The sequence below is a fragment of the Thermobia domestica genome, chromosome 5 (genome assembly GCF_964235325.1).
Source record: "Thermobia domestica chromosome 5, izTheDome1.hap1.1, whole genome shotgun sequence".
Lineage (NCBI taxonomy): Eukaryota > Metazoa > Arthropoda > Insecta > Zygentoma > Lepismatidae > Thermobia > Thermobia domestica.
The window spans coordinates 33,514,141-33,529,291 of NC_137458.1; the positions used below are offsets into that span (position 1 = coordinate 33,514,141).

The following is a 15,151-nucleotide window of genomic DNA, read 5'->3' on the forward strand; positions in this document are numbered from 1 at the left end:
CGTAATGTGCTTTTTTTTTTTTTTTTTAATCGGTGAACGTTACATTATTGATTTAAAGTTGACAAAAAGGCAAACTTGTTGGTCTACCTCGTTAAAGACCAATATACCCCAGTCCCATTTCGAATCAGAACAGATCAAATAAAAGACTAATCGATGAGCATTTTACTTCAGAATAATCCCCAATTTACAGACAGAAGCAATAAAATTGTATATCAATATCTGAGAAATAATATTTAATTTTAAGCACTGTAACTAATTTAATTTTAAGCACTATATTTTATTTAATTTCGAATGCTGACACACTCCAACTTGGCAAAAATTAAAACATAATTTGGCAATATTTTGTTTGAGATTTGGATGCCAAAATAATTGCATGAAAAATTTCAAAATATCGTCCCTTTAAAATTTTCTTTAAAACTGTAATTTACAAAATTTTTAACTGATTTGAACCAAATTTTCCCCAAAATATGATTAAAATGTTTCAGTGTGAAAATCAGTGACCTGTCAAAAATGTAAAATAAGGGCCGTTTTAAAATTTCAAAAATTCAAAATTTTTGCAACTATCAACTGACAGAAACCAAAGTTAGAACGAAAATAAAGTATTAGCAATGCCTTAGTTGAGCGTGAACATCAGCATGATACAATAAATAAAATTGGCGTTTTTTAATTTTTTTTTTTTTTTTTGGAAATTAGTTGTCTCTTGCGGCCCTGCGACAAAAGGTGTATGGATATTCTTCATCAGGAGAGAGAGAGAGAGAGAGCAATCGATTAGAATTCCTTTTTTTTTTTTTGGCTTTGGGGAGAGAACATCAGAGACAAATTCTTCCTTTCTTAAGATCTGTCCTAAAATAAAATTATCCGCAATTGTAATTCTTGTTAGACGAGTGTCAGACTGTTCTTTTCTTGCCCCTGTGTGGAATTTATTTGTCTGTAACTATGGATGGAAATCAATAGCATCTTAAGACAATAGACAGTAGCACCTCGAGCAAAATTGATAAATAAAAAAACAAAGAGACAAACAAGTTTCTGCTTCGTAAAACAAGTTCTGAGACAATCTATGAACCTCAAACGCCGTTATTTAACTATTAACAGATCTTTTCTTTCTTTTTCGAGAAAAATAACAAAAAAAAAAAAAGGCCTTTAAACATTTTTCCTATCTTTTATGCTTTTCAAGATATTGACATTTCTAGTTTTTCTTTCAAACTGAAATCCTCGTTTTTAGATATTTTCGGGATGAAAGGATATATCCAGTTTCCTTAACTTTTTAAAGATAATCAATATTGGCATTGCACATTTCTTCTTTCAAACTTTTGGAACTGTTGGCATTTAAAAAAAATTGAATCCCGCCTTTCTTAACTTCTTTCGTATTTTTTTTTCTTTTGAAAAACGAGATAGCAAAAATATGTTTTCTTAAGCTCCTGAAACTGTCGAGTAATTGCTGGCATTAAACATTTTTCTCCGAAAAGAGGACCCCTTTTGGAGTTACTGACACAATATGTCAACTTTAACTTACATTGTTTTTAACCTTTACCGCTTTTTTTCGGGGGGGGGGGGGAGTCCTTCGGAAAGAACCGAGAATGCCATGTCCGCTTTTCTCAAGATCCCCGAGAATCCCTAAAACTGTTGAATGTGTAAGTCTAGACACTTTCTTCCATTAGCACTTTCAAAACCATCGTTCATATATTTCATTTAAGCAGGCTGCTAGAAGTCTTTACATTTTAAAGATTTTCCTGTGTTACAGGATTATTTTTATGTTTTTTCTTAACTGATCTAAATTCCATGTAAATTAGATTTTCACGAGTTCAGCAGCTCAGTAACGTTGTCTCTTAAAATAGTTAACCTCCCATTGATAAAGGTTTTACTTTAGCTAGCTATACAGAAACAAGGAGGGGGGGTGTACAATTGATTTAATTAAATTTATAAATTCTGTAAATAAAAATAGCTTTTCTTACCTGCTTGCTGCACAATGGACAAAAGATTATTCTTCCATCGTATGTTAGATCTGGAAATTCTTGCAACCACTGGCGAATCAAGGTACTTTTTGAAGACTTCTCCTTTGGCATTGTTGCGTATGATACAAAACTTCTTTTTAAGAATCCTCAAGATCTGTGACTGGGCTGTAAGCCGTTGAGTCCAATTGTTCATGCGTTGTAGAGACGATGTATCGTTCTTGAACTACGTGTTTAAGATAAATCACTGCACTGACCCGAAAATGATACATGGATGGATACTCCAGTCAACTGAACCGCGTCACTTCATGAATCGTTTCTGTTCGTGGACTTTGGTTTTTCCCAAATATTGAAAGCGAAGACCCGAAGAGATTCTTGCTTCAATAGAGCTGTGTGTTGATTTGTGAATGTGTGTGTGTAAACTATTGTCCAAATTCCAGAGAGCTGAACGGATCACAGAAGAGCTGAAGTGAGCCGCTACAGAAGAGAAAAGGTGGAATAGTTCCAAGAATGCAGAACGGCAGGGAGGGGAATATTGGTTACAGCGATATGCACTTAGCAATAGCTTTGGTTTTGCCCCTGGGGAAAGAGAGACAGACAGAAAGAGATAGAGATCTTTCAGTACAGTGTCTGCAGGATGCAAAGGGATGGTTTGTCTTTGTCTTTCACAAATGGGCTTGACCTTGAGCAGAAATAGCTCAACTTTTAGAAACAATTTTTTACATACAACCACCCTCTGCGTTTCACTTCTTCATACGAGTTAGACTAAAATTAGCCTCGACAAACACACTCACTCTGCCTTCAGATTTGTCAATTAAATTTCACTCAACACTAAAAAAAAAGTTTATTTAAAAAATACAGGAATTTTGTATTTTTTGCAGTTTTAGGCATTTTTAGGCCAAAACGGCCAAAATAGGCGCTAAACTCCATTTTAGGCATTTTTAGGGCACTTATAAAATGTTTTAATAGGCTTAATTCCTCATGATTCGTAAAGATCCGAAGTATTTTTTACTTCCTATAAAGGGAACAAAATAGGCATTTGCCTTAAAATCCGAAGTCTAGTAATGATATTTATCTTTACCGTACATTGAAAATGGAACGGCACTCTCACTCAACGTTGTGGACCGAATTGAAAGAAAGGCTGATAGCACTCCATCCCTCAACAAATTGCTAAAAATGTCACATGACATGAACTAAAGTGCGGCAATTTGGGATAAATCATATCAATGGTGGGTAGCAGATCCTATTCCAGCGGCACATAAAATTCTACTTAAGGTATTGTTGACAAAATTTATTAAAATTAATGGGTTCTCTAGGTGATGATATTGACTTGTAGGTTTTATGACGGTACAATGAATATGAAGTCTGTCATTGATCATATTATTCAAGTTCAAGTCTTCATTTAAGAGTTGCATTTTTCCCCATTTTGACACCGACATTTCTCATGATCATTAAAGAGAAACCTAAATTTTTAAATTAATAAAATTTCTCAATAATTAAATTTACAAGAAAAATATATTTACCGTTGAATATTTTTACTGATTCTTCAGTTTAATTTCGTAGTTACACAACTCCAGGTACCTAGTTCGCTTGTGAATTTCTCAAATAAAAATAAGACTTTTTTTTTACTCCACTCTTGCAGCAATTTAAGGGATAAGGAGATAGATGCAATTGGAACTCTCAAAACTAAAGGAAATCAATAATTTTCTGTCAGAATGGCTTAGAAATTATTAGTATTTTCAATGTTAGTATGCATTATGAACCCTTTGACTTTTTTAAATGTGAACGTATTTTTATATGTACGACTCCTTTAGTGTGTTATATTCCTGACATCTGTAAACAGTTTTGGAAACTAAACACTATCTTCTGGTCACATCTAACCCGATGGGAGAACAACATGTATTTTTTTTTAGAATTTTCTGAAAATAAATTCCCAACGATGTTTGAGGTATTCGCATGGGACACATGTATCCCGTTAGTAGTCAAAGAGTTAAACAAGTTAACATTTCATTAAATCAAAAGTAGGCTACTTGAGTTACATTGTGCAACAATAAGAATTTAGCAGTTTCTTAAGCAGAGTTAAGGCCTTTTCAGTTTAAGTCAAAGGCTTTCAATTCTCTGTCATGACATGAGAACTTTCTGTTGTTCCCTGATTTGAAATAATATAATCTTAGCACAATTAAGTTTTATTCCTTTGAAAATGTGGGGGACCGCCCCTGAGGTACATGCTTTGCATTTGGTGATTTTCTTTAATATTGAACGATTGAATAGCATTTATCGTTAAATACTGAGTTGTAGCAAGAGTAGGACAGTGAAATGTGTCTTATTTTTGTGAGGCATGCAGACAGTTTGTCCATGGAGTTTTGAAACACGATATATATATATATATATATATATATATATATATATATATATATATATATATATATATATGTTTGTAGCAGTACTTAGGTATGATCTTATCACAACACTTTACACTTAACTGATAATATATTGATTATTATAATTTACTTGACTTAACAAACATTCCAAAATATAAAATACTGCATCCCGTACTCTAAAGTTACTTCTGGCAACTGTAAATAATTTAGGCTACAACTACAGTAACGTGATTAATAGGATTGTAGAAACTGGTATACTATTGGTTATTGGTAATATATTTGGTACCTAATTGTTCACTGGAAGAAAATACATCCAGTATGCAACGGGAGTAATTATTCAATTGTTTCGTTCAGCTAGTATGCATTTTCAATGTAGAATGAATCCAAAGATTCGTTTACTGTTCTCGTTTGCTGCTATAAACATATTCATTATTTTTTCAACACTTATATTATCGAAAATGTGTGTGGCGAATTGCAAGTGGTTAAGTTTTTTATTAGTCCTACTGCTCCTTAAATACTCTCTAATCGATGAAGTACACTGAAGAACCGTTTTGGTTTAGAAAAATAACTTTGTGCAACTAAAATTATTTTCAGTAACATTTAAATATCAAGAAACATGTTTCTGAGAAAAGGATAACAGAAACTGTAACATTTGATAATTGTGAAACTGTTTAAATATTTATTAACCTTTTGAGATTAAACTATAAATACGAAGGTTGGTTCTTCATAGCAAGTCTTGGTTAAGAGTATTATTTTTCTGTACTAATAGCACTTCAAATTGTTAATTCCATTGATGTTAGTAGTAGATACTTTCCGAAACGAAAGAGAAACAGGTAAACGAAGAGATTAATTCGCTTCTAAATCCAAAAAATCGCTTCTAAATATAATTTATTACCATTGTTTTATTGCAATCAAGATTGGATAAAGGTATAGTTGAAATCCACTAATTCCAATTTGATTTCAGGGTGAACGAAGGAGATGAGACCTATTTTACACACTTTTAATCGATTCCAAAAATCGTTTCTCGAAATATATAACACTTTTTGCTCTACAGAGATCAATATCGAAACCGGAGGTACTTATAAATTTTTTTCTTGCAGACACGGTATTTTTCTTTAGACACTAAATCGATTGCAAAAGTATTGTAGATATCTATTACCATGTTTAGTCTCTAACGATGAATGTTGAAACTAGAAAATACTAGTAAATTTCAACCAGCACAGTAATACAGGTACATATATTTTTGGGATTATGAAGTGTCTCCTTTAGCCTAACCAGCATAACTATGGGACGTAAAACTTCATTTCATTTTTTGGGATTATGAATTAATTAAATAAAAGCGATTGTTGTATATCTGCTAGCCGCTCATATTCTATATCGCTGAAAATTGAAACGAGAATCGGCTGACTTCTTCCACTTCCAATTCAAGTTGATAATTAGCGGAGGAGATAGTACATATTCTTTGATGCTAAATCGATTCAACAAACCTATTGAGAATATTACGCTATGCAGGCACGTAGCCAAGGGGAGGTCTGGACCACCCTTAAAGACCAGAAATGAAGAAAATTAAGGAAGGATGAAACAAAATGAAATGAGAAAAAGAAAGATCAGTGTTAAAAATAAACTACAGGAAGTTTTTGGTTACTCCTTCTTATGAGGAGATTTGTATTACTTGCAATGCATGGTGAAGAATTGAGCTAGATATCCTGGAAGAGTCAGGAAATTTGAAATTTCTAGAAAAGTTCGGGGAGATTTCAAGCTTCCGAAAGCATAGTGCCGTTGTATAACAGCATCGATATTTTTATCATAATTTTTCGTCATCGCATCCTTGCAGTATCACACATGCTATTTCAAAAACAATTTTCTACTCCTCCGTTAGCCTGTCATTTGAAACAGGCAGTAGTTGACGGAATAATAAAAACAAAAATTTATGCAGAAAGAAAGTTCTGTTAACATTTGATTCAACAAAGAAAGGAAGGCAAATATTGTAAAATATTTTACAAGACATTATTGAGTATGTACATTTTATAACAGTAAATATGTACTTTTTATAATAGTTGAGATCATAATGAAAGTAAAATTGTTGTATTTGATTAAACAGAGGAAGAACGTAAATATTGTAAAATCTTTTTCAGCACGTTTCTTTTATTATTTTACTCCAGATATCTTCATCGTTTGTTATTAAAATAGTTACTAACATATCCACGTTTTATTGTCCTAACAAACCAATATATGTTGATAGTAAAGTAGTTTAGATTGATCGAGCTCCTGGGCCTTCAAAATTTCGTGTCATGCCACCCTCCCGTTACGAAATCCTGGCTAAACGAATCAATATATGTTCCAGTAAAATAGTTTAGAATGTTCGATCCTCACAGGTGGTGTGTAATGGGGTGTGATGACCACAGTATTTCATGTCACGGACCCCCCCCCCCTTCACGAAATCCTGACTACGTGCCTGGTCTATGGCGATTAATATTAACAATGGAATTACTTATAAGTTTATAACTATAGAACAGAAAAAGTGATTCCTATTACGCTTCTTTTGGATTCTATTAACACTAGAACTACCAGGAAATTAACTGTACAAGAACTACCAAAGGAGTCATTTTGACCCTTTGTGTTTTAGAGGTTTTTTTATAGGTTGGAATTTAGCTTTCCTTCGTTAACCAAGACTTGATGTGACTCTATATAAATTTAATATACTTTAAGATCCATAGTAGCTTTAACCAGGTATCAAACCATGGTCTCAGACGCCCAAAATGTCGGACAATATGTACATAAATGTACACTTGAAATCTTTTTAATGATGAACTCAGTAACATTTATTAAACTAATATGTTATGCATTTATTTAAAAATATAAGATGTGAGCACATAAGCTTTAAGAGAAATCTAAATTCTGATAATAGTATTATGTTGAGGCATATACGTATAAATTTCAATACACTGATCGAGACTTGTGTTTCCGCTACATGTGCCGATTTGACGCTTCTTCCTTTTTCCTGCAGAAATCGTTAATACTGCTGGTAAATCTTTCGAAGCATGCTTTTGTCTCATTTTCTCAGAATGTTCCTGAAAAGAAAGTTCTATTTACTAATATTGCTATCGGTAATACTCTTGTACGAGATAAGAAAGTTTATTGCGGCCAAATCAAGTAGGCTATAGAAGAACTGTAAGGGCCATCTTCTTATCAGACTCTTGACATAATATTTACGAGCCATTTGGTCTAGAATGTCTTCACCGACTTTCTCCTGGTTGTAAAACTAAACTCTCAGGTTTATTCGTTTCGTGACCACTCATTACGTGTACGTTAGTGTGAAGGGTGCTTAATATCAGTGCTTTTTTGTTTTTGTAGTATTGATATGTGGTGAGTGTAATATCGTCGAAGGTCTGGTGTATACAAATCTTTATTATGGGAATGTACAGAAGCTGGAATTTCCCTCCTGTTGCTTCCGATAATACAAGCAAACTCATTCCTTTAATATTTAGTTCGCTTGCAAGATGTAAAGATGTAAAAGAAAAAAAGCTGTCTTACGTTACATGCTATCTCGAATGTATGGAAGCTTTCACAAGATATAGACCTACATGTTCAGCAAGAGAGATGTTCGTTGGCCTTTCTTCATCTCTTCCTAGATATGGAATACTATTTACAATACTGTTCTTCACTTCAATAAACATCCAAAATTTGACTCCATATTTATCAGGCTTCCTACCCATGAACTGAATAAGTGGACATATTTCATTGGTAAGAGCCGCTCATCAATAGTACAATAAGTATCGGGATTCTAGCACCTTCGGGAATTTTCAGTCAACTAATACCAAATATCAGAAAATAAGCAAAACCTTTCAGTTTTACGTCTTTTGCTCCTCATAGATTTGAGATAAACCTTATAACTCTCATTATTTCTTCAAACCTGTTTCTGGGCATCACATTCCGAAAGAAACTACAGCCCAAGCTTTCCAGACCAGAAACACTTTTCACTTAACGTTATTCATCTATGCGGAAATACAACAAGGTAATAAATGCATCAAACACATCGAGAGAAATTGACCAGTTAGGATAATCTAAAACTCGAAGGGTCTCAACTTCTCTACACGTCTTTATATTTCGCAGTAGGGTATCGGTTGCAATCTGTCTGAATGCACTTGTACAAGCATCATCCATATTACCCGTAACGGGTGATGTGGGTCCTTGTTGGATACGAACAATATTATTTTGTACACTGCCGCATATCTTGTTGTTTACATCCACTACCGTCCACACAGTCTGATCCCGAGTCACTTCACTAGGTCTATCACTAATTTCAAAAGAATCCACTAAAATTCTTCACTTGAATCATTATCACTAGAATCACAGTCATGTGTTGGACATCTTCGTCATCATTACTTGAAAAATCTTCTTTGTCAAGGTCTCTAACATTTTCCTTCTCAATCCAGCTGTTACTGTCTTCGTCACCAGAAGAACTATCGTCAATATACTGTAACTGTGCCAGAAACTCTGTCGGTGTAAGTCGTTTACTATCTGAGGGATCCATCATTCGCAAACAGTGAAACACATTCTTCAAAACAACCACACAAATCAATGACTGTTCACAATTGTTTCTGAGTAATCTATAATACACCTTGATAAAAAAAAGTAGGAACAAGAATCAAAAAGTCATTTTTTATCCAGGGTAAAATAAAGAGGAAGTGAACTTTGTGCTGGACAACACCGTCTGTGTGTGTTTTTCCGGGGTTCTCCCGTTTCCTCCGACTTTGTTCATTCCACCATTCCATTGATTTCTCATCATCACCGTCTCCTTTAGCCTAGCCGGCATAAACGTGGGACATAAAACTGACGCTTTGCGTGTTAGGAGGTGTCAAAATGATCCACCTAGTAGTTCTAGGTAAATCTTCATTTTTAAAGAAAACCAAAAATAATTGAAATATATTTACATTATAATAACACTGATTAGAGAGAGGAAAAGTGGTGACATATGTTTAGCATATTTCAATTAATGTTCAAATTAAAAGATGATGAATGACGTTGAGGGGTCTAAATGACCCGTTTGTTAGTTCCTGTGTTAATGAGAGAGGGAAATGAAACAACGTGAGATATCATGTTGTTTGGTGCTGGATGGTCAGAACGTTTTTATTGTTTTTATAGCTATTCCATTTCTGAAGTGTAATAGTGTTTAATATTTTCCATCCCTGAGCTGTCCTATGAAATTTGCATTCTGTTAAGTTTCTTGTCTAGTGTCAGGAACCGCATTTTATCTCGTAGATAGTTTCTTTATGCACAAATCGTCAGGAAAGGTGAATACTCGTTCATCAGATACGCATAGAACATCTGTATTATTACTTATCATTAATCGATTATCCTTGTTGACGTATTGTGCGCTTTTCAAACAATACATGCTGTACTGATATATTTTAGTCGTCGACTTCGCTTGTCATTTCCCAAGATCAAGCCTAGACGTTCACTTAGCACAAGAACTGCTAGAAGCATAGGAACTATCTATCTATCTAGAAGCATAAGAACTGTGATTCCACAACAAGTTTTCATATTATCATTTTGTTTCATTTACAGCCTTCTTCAATATTTCACGATAGCTCGATAAAAGTAAACTTTCAAGAACATAATACAAAGTTTTAAATACAGAAAGTGGCCTATAATAGCGGAACTGCTTAGGAACTAATTCTCCCGTCTATGGATTATAACATGAACATATCAAATTGACTGATGAAGGCTGCGTTATACAGTGACAGAGACCATTTTAATTTTTCTAAAGTGTAATATTCTGCTATTTAAGGTGCCTAAAACATAACTTTCAGAAAAGGAAATTCTCTAACATCAATGGTCAAAGAGTAATATTGGTGTACAATTATAGCCTTCAAAGCACAAGAAAATCAAATCCAATCACCAAAGTTTTGAGAAAAAGACACCTCAAACTTGGACGATTCTCTTAATTATGGATAACACTGCTTTCTTAAAACTGTAACAATATCTGTACATAAATATTTTAAGGGCCTAAAACGAGTTCCAGGTAGAGATCTTAAATACGAAGTAGATCCAAAATGGCCAAAACATAGACTTGATTCCCTTGTGTAATGAACAGTCAATTATTTCAGTTTCTCTTTACTAATAAAGCACAGAATATTCGATGTCGAATACGCAATACCTATTTTCAGAACGTGTTGTTTCACTTGAGTTGCAAAACCAGAGGTATTATTCAGTGAAACGTTATAGTAACTTGCGTACTCGACTGGAGCATTTCAATTACGTATTTAGTTATATAGTACATTAGAATAAGTTATTATATTTACCTTGTTGGTTATTGCATACATAATTAATTGTTACTCTCAAAACGTTTTCTTTTGTAGCATAATCCTCATGACCTGGAAGCTTGCATAAATTCATTGCAGTCATAAAGTGGTTTATACATTGAAAAAACTCATCTCTTTCGCTGTAACATAAAAGAAGAATAATTATTACTATCATAGAAAATTCTTTGTTATTGACAGTTCTCGTGCCATGTGTTGCAACTCTGGCTAGTGACATGAAGAATTTATATCTGCCTTATCCTATTTCTGAAAAGGAGACTTACGGTTTATAATCACCACCGCAGTTCGTTTTAAGAATATCAAGACAAAAATAAGTCACTACTTATACGAGGATCATTTGTGAAATTATACACTAGCTTAAGATTCATCTAACAGCCTACATTTCACGATAATTGTAATTTACTTTACTATTCTGTAGCATGTCAATCTTATACGGCGTCTTGATTCGTAATCACCACACTTTTCTGTATATCAACATTTACATAGTGACTAAAATGTTTCCTCGGTAACCAAATCCATGTCAAGACAACGAGAAAACAATCATTGCTACCTAACAACTCAAATGTCAACATAATGAAATCAACATTTTTGTCAAATTAAATATTACATTCCCTTATTTTCCTTCTACTCGACCAAGATGACTACGAAGTGCAACTCATCCATACACATCAGCAGCTGTTTTGAATGTATTGGTGAAAAGTCCTTCGAATAGCGTGCGACGTGCCATCAAGTGAATATAATGTTAGTATCAAAAGTGTTCAAAGAATCTTAAGAAGGGAAAAGATGTATCCTTACAACTTTGTTGAAGCAAAAACTGTTAGAGGATCATCCTGATAGACGAATGAAGTTTTGTGAGTGGGCGTTGGTCCAGATAGCTCGTGTCCCAGTGCTTCCTCATTGCATTATTTTTAGTGATATGGCAAATTTGCATGTAACAGGAGAAGTTAACAAGCAAATTGTTCGGACTGGGCTAACACAAATCCTAATTGGATAGATGCATCAAAGATGCTAAGGTAATGGTGTAGTGTGGAATATGGGGCCAGAAACTTATTCTACCTGTTTTCATTGATGGGACCTTGGATGCTGCACAATATTGAGATATGTTTCAAAACCCTCTTATGTCACTTTTGATGAACAAGGAAGGGAGATTTTCTCAATATTGGCAACAAGATGGGCATCACCGTATTATCGTTGTAATGCAATCAGATGGCTCAATGAACAATTTCCTGGTTGCTGTATAGGTCGACCTGGATCAGTTGAGTGGCCACCAGGATCCCTCCATCTAATTCAGTTTATCTCTGGGGGCCGCCTTAAAGATGTTGTCTACCAGTGTAAAATTAATGACATTGGCCACCTGAAAAGGAGAGTCATTACGACCTGTAAACAAATACCACCGACTTTGTTTCGCAGAGTGTACGAACACTGGGTCACACGGTTAAAGATGTGCATACAACAGAATAGTGGACATAATGAACATATCATGTGATTGTCTCATGTGTGTTAGCTCTTTCTTTTCCAGCTGAATAAAGAGTAAAAAATATGAAATGTTTTGCATTTTATTTTTATCCTTTAATTCGAATTACACAAAACCAATCCTAAATCCATTCAGAACTTCCAAACCCTTGCAGATATTGGAAAAATAACTTTACTTATGGATTTCTCTTCAAACAAGGATGTTGTGTAATGTCACGTGACCATGTTGACTTTTAAAATAAACAAGTTGATTACAACATAGCGGCCACTAAGATGGCAGACGACAACCTTAACTAATTTCTCCCTTCCACCAACATTGATCCGGATTGATTTCGAATCGACTGCATTTCCAGTTTCTCAAATATTTTGCCTGATTCAGGCTGTTGGCTACACCCTGTACATAGCGTTAAGCGATTCATTGTAATTGGTTCAGTAACTAAGGAAAATATAATACGTTCATCCGCATATGTCTAAAAAAAAGTAGACGTGGTAGAAATCTCCTACTATACGCGGTTTAAATATTGATCTCCATACGCCAGAAACAGTGAGAAATGACGAGAGGCAATTTTTTGAAATCTATTCCGCATCTCAAGAATAGCCTCAATCTCATTCTGAAGTCTCTATTCGATAGCAGAATGATAGAAATTAACCATTTCCGATATCGACGTTAAGAGACGACATTTGATGCCGCTTTCCCCTCATTCTGGTTAATGAAGCATCGTCATTTCAGGAAGTGCGCCATGGACTGAAACAAATAATAATCCGAATGAGTATTGTCAGACCTATATGCTGAATGTGACATCAGTTTGAGGCCATCAATTTTCCAAATTTTTGCCGCGTTAGTAGCGTCGCTTGCAGGTTTTATGTTATGCTCTTGAAACAGGGCATGTTTGGTTTATCAATAGGATATTTTTCATACAGTGCAGCACACATCGGCTCCAATACCTCAGAATAAATGTGTGCATTGAAGGTACACTCCGCATCAAACAAATTGCGACAGCTAACGCTCTCCCGTTAGGTCAAACAATATACACTTTCTTATCTCATAATCGAGTCAGGTAAAGAGACCCCCCTTCTCTCCTCCTTTCTTCTCTTCCGTACTAAAATTACCTAACAACATGAGCGCAATCTTAATTTCAAACTACACATGTATTAGTTTTGATAAAATGAAATAACAAAACCAAGACAAAACAAGATTCATAAGATCATGTAGGAAGAAACTAAAAAATTGAAACCAATGAATGTCTAATACACAGAGATTCAGAAATGACGCAGAAAGAGAATGAGAGAGGGAGAGAAGAGGGAAACGAAAAGGGAGAACGGATAAAAATGTGGAATTTAACTTTAGTATGAAAAGAACTTTACATAATAAAGTTCCAGAAATCCAACAGTAATATAGAAATGACGTTTGTTTTTACATTTTTTTCAGAACTGTTCGAATATATAAAGGATGCTTTAAACATTCACAAAGTCACTTTTATAAAGAATAGCATACTCAATTTCCAATAAAGCTGTATGTCTCCGAAACACATCTAGGATAATGTTAAAAGTTTAACACATGCTTTGTTTCCGTGTGGTTCGATTGCAAATTCGGCAGTGTCCATTGGAAGTACTGATCCCACATATATTCTAGTAAACCCAGTAGATAGCGTTGGTTATATCCTCCATTTCAGACTACTGAACAAAAAAACAAACTGAACAAAAAAATAAAATAAAATAAACAGAAAGAAAGAAAGATAAAATTTGAATGAGTGCTATTTTACTGTTAAATTTCTATCAGCAATACCCTATATTAAAAGTCCAAACTGTATCTTAGTGAAAACTTACAAATATTGGAAAGGAAAAGTTTATGTTCCTCATAGATGTAGCATTTTCAAATTTTAACGTGAATAAAATACATTAAATTATAGGATGGAAACAAAGTTTGTGCCGAACTAGTATAAATAAAATTTTGTTTTCAAATAACCAAAAAGGTTACCAATTTCTAGTCTTTTCCGAAGATTTATCTCTTCCGAACATCCAGCATCGATTTCATCTCTTCCGGATATAACGTAATTTGCACAGATAGAATGAATACTCTAGAGCTCAAACGGATCATCGCGTTATTCGGATGATGTTGGTTATGTTATAGACCACCACTGGGCCGAGCATTCAAATCCTAGTGACCCGGAAATTCGACTAAGACTCGGTAACCCAGAGGATAAGAAAGAGCTTTTACTTATTCGATTGCGCTTGAACAATATTTCTGTCATAGATGACCAGGACTGGAGATGTTATCCCCAGAGTACGAAAAACACGGCGCCAAAGTTCCCAGTTAATTAGATTTTCCAGACCAGGTATATTGGGGCTCTTGCTACGTTTTAACCTCGAAGTACGCACACGTACATGAAATAAGTGTATGTGTGAGAGAGGGGGAGAAGTGAAAGATGCCAAAACAGGATACAAAAACGTCAAGAAAGAGAGAGAGGGGGACGAACATAAATATGAAACTTTCTTTTTAGTGTATGAAGTAGAACGCACACACTCTTTACTCGAATTGTCGCCAGTGATGCTTTGTTAAGTTCTCCATGAGAAGATGAATCTCTTTTGCAGCCATTATTTTATTCGAAAAAATCGTACTACCTGATGGGGAATCGAATCATGATTTTCCATGTGGAAGTCTACCACTTTACCACTACACCACCGAGTGCTTTACTAAAACTTAATTTAACAAGTGGTGTAGTGTTTCTTTCTGAGAACGATAAAACCAAAAGTGTATACTGCAGATCAATGATGTGTTTGGAATGTCCTGGTAATTCCCTTGCCATTTCCCAACCAACATTCGTAAATCGTCTGTATCATGATACAATTATTAGTTTCCATATTCTTACGTAGTGCTTGTCCAGTATGATAAGTCGATTCTTCACAATTACTTTGTAAAAAAATCAACTATGGCGTGAACAGGATTTGAACCTATGTCTGATAGCTGTATAATTCATAAGGCCGTTAGGTTACCCTACACCATCTTACCGCCCGAAGTTACAAG

The 15,151-nt window shown here is 34.5% G+C and overlaps 1 protein-coding gene across 6 annotated transcripts in view; it reads right to left on the bottom strand.

Annotated features, from left to right (window-relative positions):
- Window positions 1-15,151, bottom strand: part of LOC145685843 (uncharacterized) — a 120,352-nt gene that overhangs the window by 20,848 nt on the left and 84,353 nt on the right. For all 6 annotated transcript variants that reach the window (XR_014131493.1, XM_081758461.1, XM_081758460.1 and 3 more), the window contains exon 4: window positions 10,636-10,775. Coding sequence is in view for 5 of the 6 variants with exons in the window: in XM_081758461.1 (XP_081614587.1) it covers window positions 10,636-10,775 (140 nt within the window). In the remaining variant the exon portion in view is untranslated. The remainder of the gene's footprint in view (window positions 1-10,635; window positions 10,776-15,151) is intronic.